Source organism: Ascoidea rubescens, assembly GCF_001661345.1.
Source record: "Ascoidea rubescens DSM 1968 unplaced genomic scaffold ASCRUscaffold_4, whole genome shotgun sequence".
Taxonomy (NCBI): domain Eukaryota; kingdom Fungi; phylum Ascomycota; class Saccharomycetes; order Ascoideales; family Ascoideaceae; genus Ascoidea; species Ascoidea rubescens.
The window spans coordinates 93,342-111,947 of NW_017962916.1; the positions used below are offsets into that span (position 1 = coordinate 93,342).

The 18,606-nt window shown below is 32.3% G+C and overlaps 9 protein-coding genes across 9 annotated transcripts; 6 read left to right on the top strand and 3 right to left on the bottom strand.

Moving 5' to 3' along the window:
- Positions 1 to 59: 59 nt before the first annotated feature.
- On the top strand, positions 60 to 992 carry SFC1 (Sfc1p; the record flags this gene model as incomplete). Its single annotated transcript, XM_020190398.1, has 1 exon — positions 60 to 992. One exon carries the CDS (start codon positions 60 to 62, stop codon positions 990 to 992), a length of 933 nt encoding a protein of 310 aa, XP_020048067.1.
- An 812-nt stretch (positions 993 to 1,804) lies between these two features.
- Positions 1,805 to 2,325, bottom strand: ASCRUDRAFT_56198 (uncharacterized protein). Its single transcript, XM_020191177.1, has 2 exons — positions 2,258 to 2,325; positions 1,805 to 2,136 (listed from the first exon to the last, which is right to left on the bottom strand). The coding sequence occupies exons 1-2, from the start codon at positions 2,276 to 2,278 to the stop codon at positions 1,876 to 1,878; spliced, it is 282 nt and encodes a 93-aa protein (XP_020048068.1). The 5' UTR covers positions 2,279 to 2,325; the 3' UTR covers positions 1,805 to 1,875.
- A 354-nt stretch (positions 2,326 to 2,679) lies between these two features.
- Positions 2,680 to 2,985, top strand: ASCRUDRAFT_19942 (uncharacterized protein; the record flags this gene model as incomplete). Its single annotated transcript, XM_020189611.1, has 1 exon — positions 2,680 to 2,985. A coding segment is annotated over one exon (306 nt), but the record flags the coding sequence as incomplete, so codon positions are not given.
- A 496-nt stretch (positions 2,986 to 3,481) lies between these two features.
- On the bottom strand, positions 3,482 to 5,147 carry ASCRUDRAFT_7253 (LSM14 family protein; the record flags this gene model as incomplete). Its single annotated transcript, XM_020192085.1, has 2 exons — positions 3,482 to 4,991; positions 5,095 to 5,147. The coding sequence occupies 2 exons, from the start codon at positions 5,145 to 5,147 to the stop codon at positions 3,482 to 3,484; spliced, it is 1,563 nt and encodes a 520-aa protein (XP_020048070.1).
- Positions 5,148 to 5,848: 701 nt separating this feature from the next.
- DOA1 (Doa1p) lies at positions 5,849 to 7,570 on the top strand (the record flags this gene model as incomplete). The annotated part of the gene is made up of 1 exon (XM_020189819.1): positions 5,849 to 7,570. A coding segment is annotated over one exon (1,722 nt), but the record flags the coding sequence as incomplete, so codon positions are not given.
- Positions 7,571 to 8,409: 839 nt separating this feature from the next.
- On the top strand, positions 8,410 to 10,119 carry ALG11 (alpha-1,2-mannosyltransferase ALG11; the record flags this gene model as incomplete). The annotated part of the gene is made up of 2 exons (XM_020189671.1): positions 8,410 to 9,179; positions 9,336 to 10,119. Coding segments are annotated over 2 exons (1,554 nt in total), but the record flags the coding sequence as incomplete, so codon positions are not given.
- Positions 10,120 to 10,919: 800 nt separating this feature from the next.
- ASCRUDRAFT_75053 (acetate uptake transporter family protein) lies at positions 10,920 to 12,299 on the top strand. Its single transcript, XM_020192911.1, has one exon. The coding sequence runs from the start codon at positions 11,371 to 11,373 to the stop codon at positions 12,124 to 12,126; it is 756 nt and encodes a 251-aa protein (XP_020048073.1). The 5' UTR covers positions 10,920 to 11,370; the 3' UTR covers positions 12,127 to 12,299.
- A 542-nt stretch (positions 12,300 to 12,841) lies between these two features.
- On the top strand, positions 12,842 to 17,587 carry VPS3 (CORVET complex subunit VPS3; the record flags this gene model as incomplete). Its single annotated transcript, XM_020191679.1, has 1 exon — positions 12,842 to 17,587. The coding sequence occupies one exon, from the start codon at positions 12,842 to 12,844 to the stop codon at positions 17,585 to 17,587; it is 4,746 nt and encodes a 1,581-aa protein (XP_020048074.1).
- A 128-nt stretch (positions 17,588 to 17,715) lies between these two features.
- On the bottom strand, positions 17,716 to 18,567 carry ASCRUDRAFT_33279 (mitochondrial carrier; the record flags this gene model as incomplete). Its single annotated transcript, XM_020190412.1, has 1 exon — positions 17,716 to 18,567. One exon carries the CDS (start codon positions 18,565 to 18,567, stop codon positions 17,716 to 17,718), a length of 852 nt encoding a protein of 283 aa, XP_020048075.1.
- Positions 18,568 to 18,606: the final 39 nt, after the last annotated feature.

The following is an 18,606-nucleotide window of genomic DNA, read 5'->3' on the forward strand; positions in this document are numbered from 1 at the left end:
TTGCTCCCTATATTATTTCCCTTATCTTGTGATTACCCTTTGTATCTAATTATCTCAAAATGCCTCCATCTTCCAACAACAAAAAGAAAAACCCAGCTGTCGACTTAATTGCTGGTGGTACCGCCGGTTTATTTGAAGCATTATGTTGTCATTGGTTGGACACTATCAAAGTTCGTATGCAATTGCAGAGAAAAACTGGTGCTAAACCCGCTGGTTTTGTTAGAACTGGTATCAATATCGTCAAAGATGAAGGTTTCCTCGCTTTATACAAAGGTTTAGGTGCTGTCTGTATAGGTATTGTTCCTAAAATGGCCATCAGATTCACCTCTTATGAATTTTACAGAAATTTGTTAAGAGATGACAATGGTTCTATATCCACTGGTTCCACCTTTATTGCCGGTGTCGGTGCTGGTACCACTGAGGCCGTTTTAGTTGTCACTCCTATGGATTTAGTCAAAATCAGATTACAGGCTCAAAAGAACTCAGAAGCTGCTCCTAAGTATAAAAACGCTGTGCATTGTGGTTACGTCATTATAAAAGAAGAAGGTTTTTCTGCTCTATTCAGAGGTGTTACTTTAACCGCTGCCAGACAAGCCTCTAACCAAGGTGTTAACTTCACTGTCTACTCCAAATTAAAAGAATACTTGCAAAAGGAACAAAACACCCAAGTCTTACCATCATGGCAAACATCTGGTATCGGTTTAATCTCCGGTGCCTTAGGTCCATTGTCTAACGCTCCTTTAGATACCATCAAAACAAGAATGCAAAGAGAAACCGGTAAGTCAACTGAATCTGGTTTAGCAAGAATGACTAGAATCGCTAGAGTATTAATCGCTGAAGAAGGCTTCAATGCTTTATATAAAGGTATTACTCCAAGAATTATGAGAGTCGCTCCAGGCCAAGCTGTTACTTTCACTGTTTATGAACTTATGCAAGGTGTTTTAGATAAAGTTCCATACATTGGATCCCAGCAAACTGTTTTTGAAAAATAAATCCAATGATTAATGAAAAATCAAATCAAAAATTAATAATTAAAAATCAAAAATAATCTGAAAATTCTCAATCACAGGATATCATAGGATTAAATATCAGTCTGCTTTTCTTTTTCATTTCTTTTATTTACTTCTTTAATTCATTTTGCATTTATTATAAACTAAAAGTTATAATACAAAAACAATACAAAAATAAAACAAAAAAAACAAAAAAAAAACAAAAGCAAGTCTTAAATAAATTATTTAGTGATTTTAATGTCAATATTCTCTTCAGTCAATCTTTTTAAACTCCAATTTGTTTTTCTTGTTAGTTCTCTACTATTTTTTTTTTTTCTGTCACTTCGTTGATTGTTTATGTATTTTCAATTGTTTTTTTCTTATTCACTAATAGCACTTTGTTTTTGATTATGTATAGTTGCTGCAAATAAAATAAAGTGAAAAACGATTCACATGACACGATCAATCTTTCTCTGTAAATCTTGCGTTACGTTTATTCGCAATCGATAACCTTATTGTTGTTATCTTATCTTTGTTACCACCACAGTCAATACCATAATATAACAGTCTTGCAACAAGCAATTCTCTCTCTTTTCTTGTAGAACAGGACTTTTATTATCGTCAAATAAAAACTTGAATAAATATGTACGTTCAACTGGTTAATCGTTAAGAAATAAGAAATGCAATCATATAAAAATTCAGTCTATTTAACCATTGTATTGTATCATTGTATCACCATTTTTGTAAATAATATAGAATAAAATAGAATAAAATAGAGTAAAATAAAATAAAATAAAGTACCTGATAAAAAAAATAAATATTAAATTAATAAAAATTTGGTAAATCTAATCAATCCGTTCCTCGGTCCAATACCGTTTGAGCACACTTATTTACCAACTGTCCTTGGGTCAAGAATCTTGGAGGTAGCAGCTGTTTTAGTCTCGATTGGGAGAATTTTAACTTCAGCATCAGGTTCAACAGTAGCAACATGTTCACTGGAGGTTAAGGTCTCGCTATGAACCTCAGGTAAAGTTACGCTAAATCCCTTAAATAAATTATATTCTTGGGTGATCTCAGCACCAAGTTTGATCAAGTCATCTTTGAACTTTTTGTAGTCAGCATCTGACACATCTTCTTTCAAGGTAACCTATAATCAAATCCAAGTAATGTTAGTGACTGTGTCAATGTAAATTGAGTACAATATCAATTTGTAATACCGATAAATAATTCTTGCCACTGGAGATTTCGAGCTGAATTTAACAACATACAATAAGGCTTTTGGTGGTCATTTTGTTAAGAAACTTTGCACAACTAAACTTGATAATCCCGGGAGAAGTAATAAACAATAAACTGTCTTGATCAAAAAGAAGAAATATAAAAAAAATAAGAACTCAACACAATCTCGCTACGATCTGGGGTTATTTATACAGAATCTGCACTGAGATTATCATCGAAACCTTCGCCAACCAACTGGATTTCCGCCGCAAAACCGGCGCTGCGGTTTGTTTTGACCTCTTCAGATCTCAGATCTCAGACCCCAGACCCCAGACCCCATGTTTTTATTGCTGCTCTTCCCCGGACCCCACGTAAAAGAGGTCTCATGTTACACATCCACCACTTACAAAGAAACGAATAGCTTCTTCTGCTTCACCAACTCACCCAAACAACTTCAACAATGTCAAAACCATTGGCCTTTCCTATTCCTGACTTGAGATTCGAACACAGCTTTAGAAATGCTTTGAATAAATACGCTGCTGCCGAAGCTGCAAAAAAGGCAAAGATCCAAAAGCAAAATCTCTCCTTGCAAGCTGCAGACAATATCGAGCCAATTCCAGTCATAACTCCATCCATTATATTATATGCCATTGTTAAAGATCAGATGTTGATGCCTCTTGTTCAGGGTTTTGCTATGGCCATGTTGTTGCTATCAGTCAAGCCCTGGTTAGTAGCCATTACAAATCATGGCAAAAAATGGGGCATTTCTGTAAAGAACCTCTTTACCAGCTTGATTGGTCAATCAGCCAATTCGAACTCAAACACCAATCTAAATAATATAGGAATTAATATTTCTTCTTCTAATTCCGATTTTTTATTTCAATAATTAAATAGAATAATGAATGAATCATAATCATAGCATTTAAAATCGGTTGTTTATGTACACTATATTTTATTTTTTTTTTCTTAGAATTAAAAAAAAAACATCAAGTCAAATAATAAAAAACCTATAGAATAAAGATAGTAATTAAATGGTTAATAATTATTATATAACAAAAAAAATTGATCATAAAAAATTTTTAGTAAATTTAAGCTTTTTGCAAAAAAGGAAAGTCAGACTTAGAAGCATGTTTGATAAATAAAATGAGGAAAAATCAAACTAGAAAAACCAACAATAAAATTTATCTTCAACAAAAATATGACGGGAAAACAAAACAAAACAAAAAATAAATTGGAAACAAAGCACAAATTTTATAAATTATCCAATATAAATAAAATTACCATTGAGGGGTTTCAGTATCTTCTTTATTTTCAGGAAATTTTCTGAATCCAGTATTATTATATCTTCTATTTCCACCTCTATTATTGTAGTAGCCACCTCTGCCTCTGTTACCTCTTCCTCTATAAGAGCCTCTGTATCCGCCTCTTCCACTATTATAACCATTTTTTTTTGTTTCACCGAAAGTTTCTAAATCATTATATCTTAGAGCGTTATTTCTATTTGAGCCAAAATTTCTATTATTAGAAGGATTGGTATTATTGCCATTTGGACGTCCATTTTTTTGAACGTTAAAATTTTGTGTTTCATCAGAAGCAGCTGACGAAGAAATAGTATCAAAAAATGAAGATTGCTTATTATAGAATGTTTCAGGAGATTTGTTTTCTATTTCCTTATCTTGTTTGGCAAATTTTTCATTATTAGCATTGAAATCAAAATCTTGTTTTGGAATTTCAAATTGTTGATGTTGAGAGTTATTATTTGAGGGACCGCTATTGTAACGACGATTTGAAGATTGATTTTGAGAAGAATTTTGATATTTACGGTAAGGTTTTTGTTGATAATATTGATTATAATGAGAAGATCTTTGATACAGGTCAGATTGAGATTGAGATTGTTGTTGCTGAAGTTGATTTTGGTTTTGAATTTCTGTTTCTGTTTCTGTTTCTTTTTGTCCTTCAGGTTGTGGTTTGGTTTGAGTTTGTTCATTTTGAGGTGGTAATGGAGCTTGAGCTTGAAAGCTGTTTAAATTATCGTCTAAAAGTTGATGAGATGGAGCTTTAGATTGGAGTTGATTTTGATTAGCATCCTTAGATGGAATATTTTGATATTCATTTTGATAGCCAATTGAATAACCGATTGGATAGCCAGATACATCATTTTGTTGAACAGAAGAAAAAGCTGGTTTATCAGAAGGAAGAGATAAAGAGGAATTAGATCGAGATCTTTGTTGTTGTTGTTGTTGTTGTTGTTGTTGGCTTTGTTTTTGTGCTTGCTTTTGTTGATTGATGGCTACAGGAGGTGGTGGTGGTGGAGAAGGTGATAATAAAGAGGAGGAATTTGATGATAAAGCGGATGGAGGACGAGCAATAGGAGGTTCTTTAGGAATGTTTGAAACATCGGGAGTTTGTTGAGACAAATGTTGTGGAGAAATTGGATATTGTTGTGGTTGTTGTGGTTGTTGAACAGGAGGTTGAACAGGAAGTTGTTGAGTTTGTTGCTGAGGAGGCATTGGCATTGGAGGTGCATAGTATTGTGGTGGAGGTGGAATTTGTTGAGGTGGAGGTTGAAATTGAGGAGTTTGAGGCAAAACCTGCTCTGGAGGAACATCAAGAACAGATAGGTCCTTGACATCAGCACCTCTAAAGACAACATAGTCATAAGGATCAGGAGTAGGTGGGATTTCAGAAGATGGATCGCCAGTTCTACCTTCAGTTCCTAAAGCTCTGACGGATTTCAATGCAACAGTAGCATCTTCACCATTAATATTGTGCAAAATACCAACATAACTAAAATGAAAGTAAATAAATTGGCCAAAGAGTTAGTAAATTATCAATTGAATTGCGTAAGTAATATCTAAAAGATATATAATAGAACTGATTGTCAACATACCGAACACCTTTGTTTGAGATTAAAGAGATGGTTTTTCCAATATATTGAGACATTGATTACAAAATTAAAAAATGAGAATGATTAACCAGAAGTTCAAATTTATGGTGAAATGAAATTAATAGCTGTAGCACTCCAGATAAAATTGAGAAGCTGAGAACAAAAACAGAAATGCAAACAGTATAGAACAGTTTTATAAAAGCCCAGGCAACTTGTGTTGAACACGATATGACCAAAATTGCTGTAATACTGGTTTGGTTGATTGAAGAGTGCTCTAACAATAGAAAAGCACACTATTGCGATAAAAAGGAAACCAAAAGTGAAAAGTGGATTCAGGCGTATTGTTGGCTAATTGATGTGTTGCTTATGCTGCTAATAAAAGACCAACAACTAGTTGCTACTACTGACCAACAACTACTTAACAACTATTCTTTAACGACTGCCGAATAACTGCCAAATAACTGCTTAAATGCTGAAGGTTCCTGTTGAAGTCACCTTTTTCTCTGATTTGTATCAAATTTTCACGGACCAATCCGTGCCCGCTGCGGAACACGCTCCGGCACTCCGGATCCGGTGTCTGTTGGTGCGGATGAGTCTGGATCAGATGCGGATGTTTGCCACCCGGTATCACATGCATATCACGTGATCCGTCCGCATTGGGAAAGTTGAATATAATGCCCAAATAGTGTCTTCGTTGTTTCTGGGGGAGGATAAGCTGTATCACCATTGGTTTGCGCAATTGAGAGCTGGAAACATGTTCAAATTGGTAGCTTCTTTGAAGGTGCACGACCAAGACGTGAAGGATGTGGTGTCGCCCTTTGATGACACCATTGTCTCTGTTTCCAGAGACGCTTCTGTTAAGATAACTCGGCTAGTGGATGTGAAAAACCAGATTTGGACCTCATCAATCAACTTTGTTTCCAGTGCGTTTTTGAACAGCGTCACCTTGACGAAATACCAAAGCAGCTATTTGATTGCTTCCGGTGGTCAAGACAAACTAGTTAGTTTCACCCCCTTGGGCTCAAACCAAGATGAGAAAATATACCATAAGCCAAAGTATTGTTTGATCGGCCATCAGTCGAATGTTTGTGCTTTAAATTCTTATTCCCTGCACTCCATTGAAGATGAGAACAGTTTGATAATTTCTTCTTCCTGGGATAGTTCTGCAATTGTTTGGGAAGACTTTCAAGTCAAGTATAAGTTACTTGGTCATTCTCAATCTGTCTGGGATTGCAAATTCATTGACAAAGACAACTATGTGACTTGTTCTGCTGACAAATCTATCAAGTTTTGGTTCAAGAATAGACTAGTCAAATCAATTGAGAATGCTCATAAAGATGTCATAAGAAATTTGTTGGTATTAAAAGATTTAAATCTATTGATAACATGTTCAAATGACTCTTCGATTAAATTTTGGAACTTTTCAGAAAGAGTTTTGATCAATTCAATTGAAAACGCTCACAATTCTTTTATTTACACTATAAAAAGATTATCAGATGATAAATTTATATCAACGAGTGAAGACCGTTCAATTAAGATATGGAACATTCACACTTTTTCTTGTCTTCAGACTATAACTTTTCCTTGTGTATCAATCTGGTCTTGTTCTGTTTTACCAAACACTGATGATATAGTTGTTGCTGGTTCCGACGGTTACATTTACATTTTCTCAGCAGATCCATCAAGACAAAATTCTGTTAAACACCAAGAATTTTTAAATGATGTTGAACATTCTGCTATAAATTCTCAAACTTTGGACAAATCACAAATTCACGATTCAACCATTTTGGCTACAGCCGGTAAGCATGATGGTCAGGTTGTAATGGTTAAAGATAGTTCATCTGTATTGGCTTACAATTGGTCCTCAGAAGAAAACAAATGGGTCAAAATTGGTGTAGTAGTAGGCGGCTCTCAAGGTACAAGCTCAAAAAAGGAGTACAAGGGCAAAAAGTATGATTATGTTTTTGATGTGGATATAAAGGAAAACGAGCCTCCTTTGAAGCTATGCTATAACCTATCCGAGAGCCCTTATCTGGCTGCAGAGAAATTTCTTGCTGATAATGACCTACCCAGAAGCTATTTGGATGAAGTTGTTAATTTCATTTTGAAAAACACTGAGCAGGTCAACATGGAATCTTCATCTGCAACTCAATCTCAAAACTCTTCAAGTTTTTATAATCCATATGCTGATGATCGACAAACCAAACCTGTTGATTTTCAAACTTTTGAATCCTTCAAATCTTCCTTGATTATGGAAGGTATTGAGAAAGGCAACAATTCTATTGAAAACATTCAAGTAAAGCTTTCTAAAAAAGAATTGACAGACATTAGCTCAAATCTATCAAATTCATTATTTCGAAATGATTCAAAAAAGGCCTTTGATTTGCTTGAAACTTCCTTGAAAATAGTTGAAAATTGGCCCGTTAATCATAAATTGGTTGGTTTTGATTTATTAAGAATTATCATCAAATACATTCCTTTTGAAACTAAATACGAAAAACATATTAATGATGGGTTGAATATAATAAATTCAGACAAAGCCCAGACCAATATAACAGGTATCAATGTTGGAATTCTAATCATGTCGCTAAGATGTCTTTGCAATTTATCGTCAGTCAAGCTGGAATTCAAAAAATTGAACAGGTCAATAATCAACTTCAGCAAGCTCAGCGCAATACTTGCTAAAGTGAAATCGAGCAGCGAAATCAAGCCATCTGTCCAAATCAAGCTTGAAAGCACCATCAAAGCATTGCAAGACAATTGCAGCTTCTACTAGGGACAGCGTTGTTGGTTCTGCTGTTCTTTTTCTGTACGTTTCCATAGTTTTTATAGGCTTATACATTGAAGTTGATTATTAATTCTTTCTCGCCTTCTGATAGAGTTTAAACTTGACAGCACACTTCGGACTGCCGTTGCTTTTTCGGTTTTCTTTCCGGTGGCAGCAAATCGCCGACGCTGAGAAAAGGCAGCCTTCGATAGCTCTGTTTATCTCTATTTATATATCTGTATTTATTAGCCCACAATCTCTCGACTGGTCTTGTTTTCTTCATTCTTTGATACCTATTGGCTTGTCTTTATTTATTAAGTGACGGGCATTGATCGTTGCATTTGACTATGATGGGGTTCCAGACTACTGCTCTACAGTTCTACTACTTTCTAATTGTGGTGTTTGCTGTTGTATTTGTTTTCTATCAGTTTCTAACAAAATTCTGCTCCAAACTCATCATCGTTCCATCTTTCTATTTTAAAGACAAGGTACTCAAAGCAATTAGCTCAGAGAAAAATCTTGGTTTCACCAAAAAAAAGCTAGGTTATAAGCTAGGTGCTCTTCGAAAGAGAATCATAACTGGTTCATTTGACCCATCGTTCTATTCAACGAATAAAGACAATTATGATACCATATCATTTTCTCCATTAGACAAAGATCCCGAAAATCGTGATGCATTTATCAATGGTATTCTACCAAGGGTTTTGGAAGATTTTTCAAGGAAATTGGTATACGGGTTCTTTCATCCATATTGCAATGCAGGTGGTGGTGGTGAACGAGTTTTATGGGAAACAGTTAAAGTGGTTTTAAACGAAGATCCCAAAAACCTTGTTGTTGTCTATACTGGGGATGACAGTCCTCCTTCCGAAATACTATCCAATGTTTCAAAAAGATTCAATGTGAAGTTAGAGAACAGAAGAATTGTATTTATTTATTTAACTAAAAGGTATCTTGTTGATACTGACTACTGGAAACACTTGACTTTGTTGGGTCAAGCTTATGGTTCTATTCGTTTGGTATTGGAAGCAATTAATGCCTTGCCCTGTGATATTTTCATTGACACCATGGGGTTCCCTTTTACTTATTTTTTTGTTTCTTTAATTTTGAAAATTCCAATTCTTTCGTATACTCATTATCCTATTATTTCAAATGATATGCTAAACAAATTGAATATTAGTGAACATAAAACCAATCCCAAAATAATTTTGAAATACATTTATTGGAATGTGTTTATGATTTTATATACATTTTGTGGAACTTTTATATCGGTTCCATTAACAAACTCAACATGGACATATAATCATATCAAAAGTATTTGGTGGTTAAATGATAATAGTGATAAAACAGGGCATGGTAATCTGAAGAATCCGTATCGAATTGATATCGTTTATCCTCCGTGTGGCGATTTTACTTCCCCTAAGGAAATTGATAAACGATTTAATGACAATCAGACTCAATATTTGTCAAATAATTCCAGTTCAAATGAATCAGAAGAGTATGAGTTGGTTGATTTTGAGCCAAAACTGTCATCATCATCACCATCAACAACAAGGGATAATATTTTCTTATCAATTGCCCAATTTCGTCCAGAAAAAAGACATGATTTAACAATTCGAGAATTTTCCGTGTTTTTAAAACTAAAATATGATGAAAACGAAATTGCAAGTTTAGATGTCAATGACAAGGAAACTCCCAAATTGGTGTTAATTGGGTCAATTAGGAACGAGGATGATAGAAAATTTGTTGATAATCTAATCGAGTTATCTCAAGAACTAAAAATCAATAGGCTTGTCAAATTTCTATTGGATATCTCATACTCTGAAGTGTTGGAATATTTAAACAAGTCATCATTCGGAATCAACGCAATGTGGAATGAACATTTTGGTATAGCAGTCGTTGAATACTTGGCAAATGGATTGATTCCAATTGTCCATGCCTCAGCTGGACCTTATTTAGATATCTGTATACCGTGGAATAGATTCACCCACGAGAAAGGAGTGGATAAGCCCTTTATGAGAACTGGGTTTTTTTTCAAATCCGAGCTAGATCCTGATTTTCATATTGATTCGAATGCCAAAGAGAAAAAAAAGAGCACAGCACCAAAATTTAATAAATTGAGTGCGGTTATGTTGGAAGCATTTAATACAAATGAAGCAGAAAAGGAAAAAATGAGACAAAGAGGAAGAGATTTGGCGTACTACAGATTTTCAAATGAGAAATATGATCAAGTTATACGGGAAAAATTGGAAATTATCAATAAAACCGAGCATTATTTAAGAAGCAAAAAAACTGATGTAGAGCAAATTTACTAGTTTGAACAACCTTCAGAATAATGGGGGTTTGAGCTAGAGATTATCTGCTGGCAAGTTTTTTTTCTTATTGACTGTGGTGTGCACCGTTGATTTTTGTTTTTGTGTGTACACATTTTTTATTTGAATATTAATTAACTTTTATTGTTTACTTTTTACATGTTTTGCAGCGGAAATTTGGCAAAAATAAGAGCCAATTCTACAGCCAGCTTCGGAGGGGGAGGTGTCGTTTTGAGAAGGAACCTTCGGTATCTTTCGTAGCAGTTCCCTTTCTTTCAGGACAAAGAGACAAGAGACTAAACTGGGTTTGGAAGATTAGCAACAAAAACTGGGGAACAGACCCGAGAACGCTAGATAATTGTATACTGAGAAAAAGAATCCGTTATTCCAACAAAACTCTCTTCCCACACTCAGTCTCTAAAAGCATTTACGTAAAGTTCCTTCCAAACGGGCTCTGATTGGCCAGAGCTCTGCAAAAAGCTGCGCGAAACAAGGTTTTTTAAGGAAGAATAAAATCTTGTCCTTGCATCAACCGAAAAAGTCAGCTGTCTTGGTTTGCAGAAACAGGACAGCTCAAGCATGCCAGGTCGGGTTACGTCTTGGTTTGTTGTTGTGTTCCCTCTGGAACTAGCATTCTGTTTCAGTTTCCAGCACAATGGGACAGCAGAAAGATCTGCTCTGGGACCCCTCAGCAATACTCCTCTGTGTTTTAGATGTGTGCTATTTCCAGAAGGGGACGAGAAGATATATTCCTTAATTGTTTGATCAAGCACTGCTTTTCCTTTGATGCTTCTGAGAGACCCTGAGGGAATGCTGTGCAAGTAGCTGCTGCCACTTTGAGCAGCCAAACTGACATTATTCTTTCCCAGTTTGTTACAATCCTATTGCAAGAAAGACGTTTCTTTCTCCACTAAGAAAATGCAAAACAACACCAACTATACCCTCAATTCTGCTCAACTATAGTTTTCTTTGTTTCTTTTAACCAAACAACCACTGAGAATACTACAATGGCCATTTTACAACAAAACAAAATTGTATAAATAGCTAATTTTATTTCCAGTCATAAATTTTGTAAAGAACTCTCTTACTTACTCAGTTTTCACTATTCAAATCTTAAATACTCAATCTGTTTTATTTCAAAAATCCAATTCATTCAACAAGTTGAAACCAGTAATATCTTTCTTTTATATCGTTCAATAAGCAATGAGCAACAAAGAAGTCTCAAATTATGGTGATGATGAACATGATCCTATCACTTATTCTGGAGAAAACAATGAATACATCCATATAGGTTCTACCAAGGTCAGAAAAGACGAATTATTAAGTGCCTTTGGTGGTTCTTTATATACAGGAGTCACTGCACCTCCAGTTCATAAATTTGCCAATCCAGGCCCTCTTGGTTTGTCTGCTTTTGCATTAACAACTTTTGTTTTATCAATGATCAATGCAAGAGCCATGGGTATTTCAAACCCCAAAATTGTCGTTGGTCTAGCTTTCTTTTATGGAGGTTTTATTCAATTGTGTGCTGGTATGTGGGAAATTGCTATTGAAAACACTTTTGGTGGAACTGCTTTATCCTCCTATGGTGGTTTTTGGATGGCATGGGCTGCTATTCAAACTCCAGGTTTTGGTATTGCTTCTTCATATACTGATCCAGTTGAAAAAAACAACGCAATTGCATTTTTCCTCCTAGGCTGGACCATTTTCAGTGGAATGCTTACTCTTTGTACTATGAAATCAACCGTAGCATTTTTCTCAATGTTTGCTCTCTTAACTGTCACTTTCCTTTTATTAACAATTGGTGATTACACTCGTGTACTTGGCTGGACCAGAGCTGGTGGTGTTTTAGGTGTCATCGTCTCCTTCATGGCCTGGTACAACGCTTATGCTGGTATTGCAACTCCTCAAAACTCTTATATTACTATCAAACCTATTTTTTTACCTGGAGGAAAAGCTTGATCCCAGTTTTAATGATTAATGAGTATGCTTTCTTTTATATAAATATGATCTCATATTAATAATAATAATAATAATATTTTTCGTTTTCTATTTCCTCTTATTAGCTTATCTAATTATCTTCAAATTCTTTTTCACCTTCAAAAAAAAAATAAACATCTAGATCTAGAACTAAAACTAATGTAGCTTATTGTTTTGTATTTTCTTCAAATAAACAATCTCAATTCTTCAAAATAAAATGGCACCACAAGAAAGATAACTAACAAGTTAGAATTTATAAACACCATCCTGTGTTTCTATAATTTCTCTCAAAACAGTTGACCTTTAAAATTTGAAAACCATTTTCATCAAAAAAAATAAAAATAAAAAAGTCAATTAAAACTCCATTTATCGCACTTTTATTGCTGATTTTAAAAGCCATACTATAATTGTACAACCAAAAAGTCCATCCTTCTAAGTTTTGCAGTTTTTGTTGTAAATTACTTATCAACTTGAAAAAGCTTTTAAATAAACAAAACTTTGGGCTAACTCTTTCGGAGATATTTAAAGTGTAGCTTTTCACGCATCAGAAAAATGAAAATGTACGTGTAATCCAAACTCTCTGAATTAACTTTCAACTAACTTTTAATTGACATATCAAATAACTAACAATTGATTTGTATTACAATTATCCATGACAATAATGGGCATGTGTATTGTTTAGTTCAATCAAGTAATAATGCCAGAAGAAATTAATTCACTAAAGGATGATATTCCATCAACACTGTCAGACAAAGACAACACAGTATCAGGGGCACAGATTTCAAAAGATGATTCAAAAGATGATTCAAAGGATGAATTGATAGATAATTCAAAACAAAATTCAAAAGAAGATTTAAAAGGTGACTTAAAAGACGACTTAAAAGATGGTGCTGTTTCTGCCAGCAACAATAACAACAAAGATAACGACATGAAGGATAATAAAATTGACAAAGGCACCAATGACAAACTGCTGATACACAATACTTCTCATGAGCACTCTAAAAATGAATCTGCTCCTATAAACGAAAATGCAAAGGCAAAGAACGATATCAAGATCTCTATATCCAGTGGTCCCTATATTCTTAAAAACATCATTGAAACCATTAAAGTTGATGATGAAAATGAATTGCCTTCCTCAGATCCAGTCTCTGATGATCTTCCCAACAAATCTTTCTTCCCAGAACCATCTTACCCAACTTCTATAGAATCATATCTATCCAATATATATATTGGAACATCTAAAGGAGAAATACTACATTATTATTATATTGATGAAACTACAGGATATATATTGATTTCAAGAACGAAATTCTCAGATTCAACTGAAAAAGCCTCCAAGAAAAATAAAAAATCAAAACCTAAGGAACCCAAACCAATCTTAAAAATGTTAATTTTGCCTTCTATCAAGAAAATTGTTGTTCAATCAGGCTCAATTATAAGTCTATTTATGTTACCTGAATTATCTCCTGCAAATATCGGGCGATTGAAAGATATTAACGACTTTACCTTGGATTTCAACAGCCTCAACAAATTATCAAACGACCCTTTAATTTCACAGCAAATAATTAAAACTTTTAATGACAATCATGATAATTTTGTGCCGGTTGTATTATTTACAAAAAAATTAATTAGAATTGTTTTGATATCAGCAACCTCAATAAAACTACTAAAAGATGTTAATTATCCAAATGTTTTAAAAGGTTTGAGAAAACTGTCCTATACTTTGGTCTCGACAGAAACAAACTATGATTTAATTGATTTAAATAATTTCCAAAAAATTCCCTTGTTTCCACTTTCTGCCTCTAATGTCGATAATTCATTCAATTCTGAAATACTACCAATCATCAAAAACATTAATGAAAACGAATTTTTGGTCAGTTGCTCAAGTGGCTCCAATATTTCAGAACCCTCAATGGGTTTATCTATTAATCTTAATGGTGACATTTGTCGAGGAACATTAGCTTGGTCATCGTATCCTTCAAATATAGAAGTTGATTTTCCGTTTTGCATAGCTGCGTTTCAGTCCACTAAACCTGATACTACTTCGAATTATGAAATTTTGATAAATTCCCTTTATGATCAAACACTATTGCAAACAATTAGTTTTCTGGATTCTAAAATATTGATTTCAAAATCTTTTAAAACCTTTCCAATTAATATTTCTTCTGGTTTGACTAATTCAAATTCAAAAAATGAAAAAAGTTTCTTTCTAAAACTTTTATCCATTATTTTAAAAGTACCAATTACTACTCAAAAACTCATATTAAAGGATTTGGATAAATTAGCTAAAAACAAAAATGATCATTTTGAACATCACGATTGTTTTTTCATTGCAAAAGATCTTTCTAGTAGGATAATTCTGTCTAATTTGTCCAATATAATTGTTTATGGATCAAGAATAGGTGTGAACGTACTATACAGAAAACCCTTTTTAATAAGAATTTTTCAACTATTAAATGAAATGTTGATCACCGTCAATAAAGACATTACTACTGATACTATCAAAGCAAATAAAATATCTGAACTAATTTTTAACTTAGAAGAGGAATTTCATTCAATCATAACGGATTTAAAGTTGTTGATTTCTGATTACATTAAAAATGAAAAACAAGTAGATCTCATAAATATGCTCTTAAAGCATGGAACTTTAAACAACAATGAATTTTCTTTTCGCTCTATTGTTAAAAATCAAATTGATTCTACATTAGATAATAGTTATTCTCCACCAAATAGTCCTTCGACTAACCCTTTGACAAAAGATATGTCAAAAGATATGATTTTAGCTGAAAACTTAGACAATGCAGATCTTAGGATAAAATTATTGCATTTTGAGATTACGAAAACTTTGATATGCAGTTTATATTTGCTTAACATAATTTTTTCTCATAATCCTTCTTTTGTCGATAAAGCATTTGAATTTTGGACCGAAAATCATCTTTCTTTGGATCGTCTCATTTTTTCTATAAAATCAATTAAAGATAATATCAAGTTATCTGATTCTAACAAAAAGGCTCTTTTGATTTTCAGCAAACTCAATAATTCATTAGACCCAAGGTTCTTGATATATTTTCTTTTGAGAATTAATAACCTAGATAAAAAGAATTTTAATTCCAAAATATCTAAAGATTCTAGAATAAAATCCGGTAATAACTCCGGCTTTTTTGATTTTTCTTGTTACAAAAAGTATCTTGATTTGGATAAGATTTTTTATTTTAATTCTATTTCTGAAATAGTAGAGTGTATAATAACAAAATATCAGAAAAATAGCTTTAAAAATAATCATCGGGATTTTTTGCAGAAATTTCAGAATTTTTACAAAATTATACTACAAGATTGGCTAGATAAGAGAAATGAGCTCAAAATGGTCTTTACTGCCGATAAAAAGGATGATAGCTTTTATTCTGTTTTTCCAATATTGACGAACTTAAGTATTGCGTTTGAGGATATTACAAAATATATTGAAATAGGATTATTATTGCACTTTCTTAAGGACATGAATGATGATTCCAAAAAGTCAGACCTGGATCTAAAAACATTTTTAAACAAGAATCTTATTTGTTCACTGAAAATAGCTCAGGAGATTTTGAAAGAAAGTAATAAAATAGATTTTTTACTTGAACTTCTTGAGAATAAAGGTCAAATTCAAACAGAATATTATTGGGATTTGGTTTTTGATTCTATTATCGAATGCAAAGAAAGTTTTTATTTACAAGAAAAAATGTTAAAAGAAAAACTTGAAAAATTATTAAAACTGTTTTCTTTTAATAAAGATTTTGATATCAAAATAATGTATTATCTAATGCAAAAAATTATAAATAATAAAAACCGATTTAAAAAATATAAGACTTTGATAATGGATATAATACTATCAAGAGAACTATCTTCAAAGTTTGATAAAGACAAAGTGATTAAAATATTGGAACATTTTGATGAAAAAGAGAAAACCGATAATGTTTTTCAAGAGGTTAATAGGACCCATTCTGGAGTTTCCAATATTATAAACTATGAAAATTTGAATTGTTATAATGCTAAAATTCTTTATCTTGAATTTTTAATTTCAACAAAAGCTAATTTGACCGATGATATAAAAAATGATTTGTTGATGGAATATGTTAATTATATTAGATTTTTTTTGGAGAAAGAACAAGAACTTGAAACAAACCCAAATTCTGCTTCTGAATTAAATTCTGATTCTCTGAATGTTAAACAATTAAAAACAGCACCTGCAAGTCTTATACCAAATTCGCCCAAACTGAATTTATGGTCAAGAGGAATCAGGAGAAAATCAACTAGTGCAGTGGCTAATAAAGAAGCTAAAACCGAAGAAAATTCAAATAATAAGGACATGAACAAGATTAAGGGTACTATAAAAGCAAGACCTGAAAAATACCGAATTCGATTTGTTGTTTCTAACATTATCAGGAGATATAAAGAAAAATATGATCAATTTCCAAAAATAACATTTTGCAAGTTTTTATCTTTTGAGAATAAAATGATGCAAAAACAACAATACGGGTTGCTTTTAAGGAATAATGGGAGTGATGATGATGGAAATAATTTTGGTATTATCTTGAAGTTTATTGATTATTATTTTAAAATTATTGACTCAATTTATAATAATTTTTCAAAAGATTATGATGAGGAAATTTTGAAAAAATATAGAAACGAAATTTTTAATGGCACATTTGGGCCAGGTTCTGATGATGGATTAAATATTCTAATTGCAATATATAAGATATTAAAGCCTTTTGAAGAATTTTGTTTATATATATTGGCAGTTATTGAACTAAAATTGAGAGATTTTGATGGAGTTATTAAAAAATTATGTGATTTGAATGATTTTACAACTGTTGAATTATTTGCAAATACATGTGGGATTGTTTTGGATATTAATCATTCTGAAGATTTTGAATTGAATGGGAAAGAGATTTTATATCCAAATGAAAATCTTAAAGTTGATTCTAAAGTTCAGGAACACCTTTTTGAAATAATATTTGATAATTATTTAAAGAAATATGAGAGTAGTAATGAAAAAAACAAAAATAACAAAGAAAATTTAATGCAATTAATTGAGGTTTTTTTATTTAATTATAGTTATTATCTTGATTTAATAATGATATTAAACAAGATTCCAAATGAGTTATCTATCAAGTTTTTAAACAAAATTTTGATTAAAAATATTACTAATATAAATAATTTGTATAATTTTAGTGTAATGAAAAAAAGTTTAGCTCGAAGTGAGTTAAGATATTATGAGAATATCTTTAATGATTTTAAAGAAGTTCCTAAAAAGTCATCAATTGAAAAAGATACTACACCTGGAACAAATAAACAAGACAATGTGGGAGATTCAAATAAAGACGATAAAAGCAACAAGAATATAAAGAAAAATAAAGTGAAATCAATTTTAATAAAAAGAACAAATACTGATACAGATACATAGTATAATAAATACAATAAATATAATAAACGTGAATATTGAAGATAAAAAAAAGGAGTTGATGATTATTATAACAAAAAAAAAACGGCAACAGAGTCTATAGTATTAATGATATCATGAGATTAATCGTGTTATAAATATTTCATTACAAATTCAAATGCTGTTATACCGGCTGCATTTGCAGGAAAAGATCTTAAAATTGAAGGGCCAAAACCTTTAAAGAAGCCCATTATCCCTCTATTTTTATAAACATATTTGACAACATTTAGAATGTTATTTTTGAAAACCGGATTTTGAATATTATCAGTCATTATAATCTGTCTAATAACGTCAGCAGGATAACCAACAGACCAAAAAACAATTGAGCTTAAACCACCGGCCCAAAAATTTATTGAAATTGTAGATAAATTTGTATTGTTATTGAAATAATTTTTGAAAGATTCATAAGATCCCCACCAAGCTGCAGAAGCTGATCTGAATAAAAGAGTTGAAGGTAAACCGGAATATAAACCTTTTAAACCCTTCAATTTGTATATGGTAGTAGCGCAATCAATTGGCCCAGTGAATTTTTTTGAGTGAGAATCATATTGAATTTGTAATCTTGACTTAATTTGTTCTAAAGGAGCAGAGATTATCGAAACAGTCCAACCTGACATTGCACCAGCAATACAATGACCGAATAAAGGCAAAGTTTTATAATCATTATAAAAATTTTGTTTCAAAAAATATCTATATTGATGTAGAGAGCCCAAGGTTATCGAGTCCATGATTATCCAGCTTAACATAGAAGGAGTACAGCCTTTATAAAACCCATTTAATTTTTCGTTTTTATAGGTAACCATTGCAGCATCCAAGGGACCTTTAAATCTCTTTTCGGAGGTTTGCATACGAACTTTGATGGTATCAAAAGGATGCCCCACCAAAGTTTCAGCAGCTCCATAGAAAACCCCTCCAATAAAAGCATTAGAACTATCCGGCAACATATTTGAAGAATTCAAAGTAATTAACTAATTCGCAAACTG

Excerpts from the sequence above, each read along its gene's own strand:
- ASCRUDRAFT_75053 (XM_020192911.1), top strand. The coding sequence starts at position 11,371 with ATGAGCAACAAAGAAGTCTCAAATTATGGTGATGATGAACATGATCCT.
- ASCRUDRAFT_56198 (XM_020191177.1), bottom strand. The coding sequence starts at position 2,278 with ATGACCACCAAAAGCCTTATT. Across the intron at positions 2,137-2,257 it reads TGACCACCAAAAGCCTTATT|GTTACCTTGAAAGAAGATGT; the intron begins GTATGTTGTTAA and ends ATTTGATTATAG.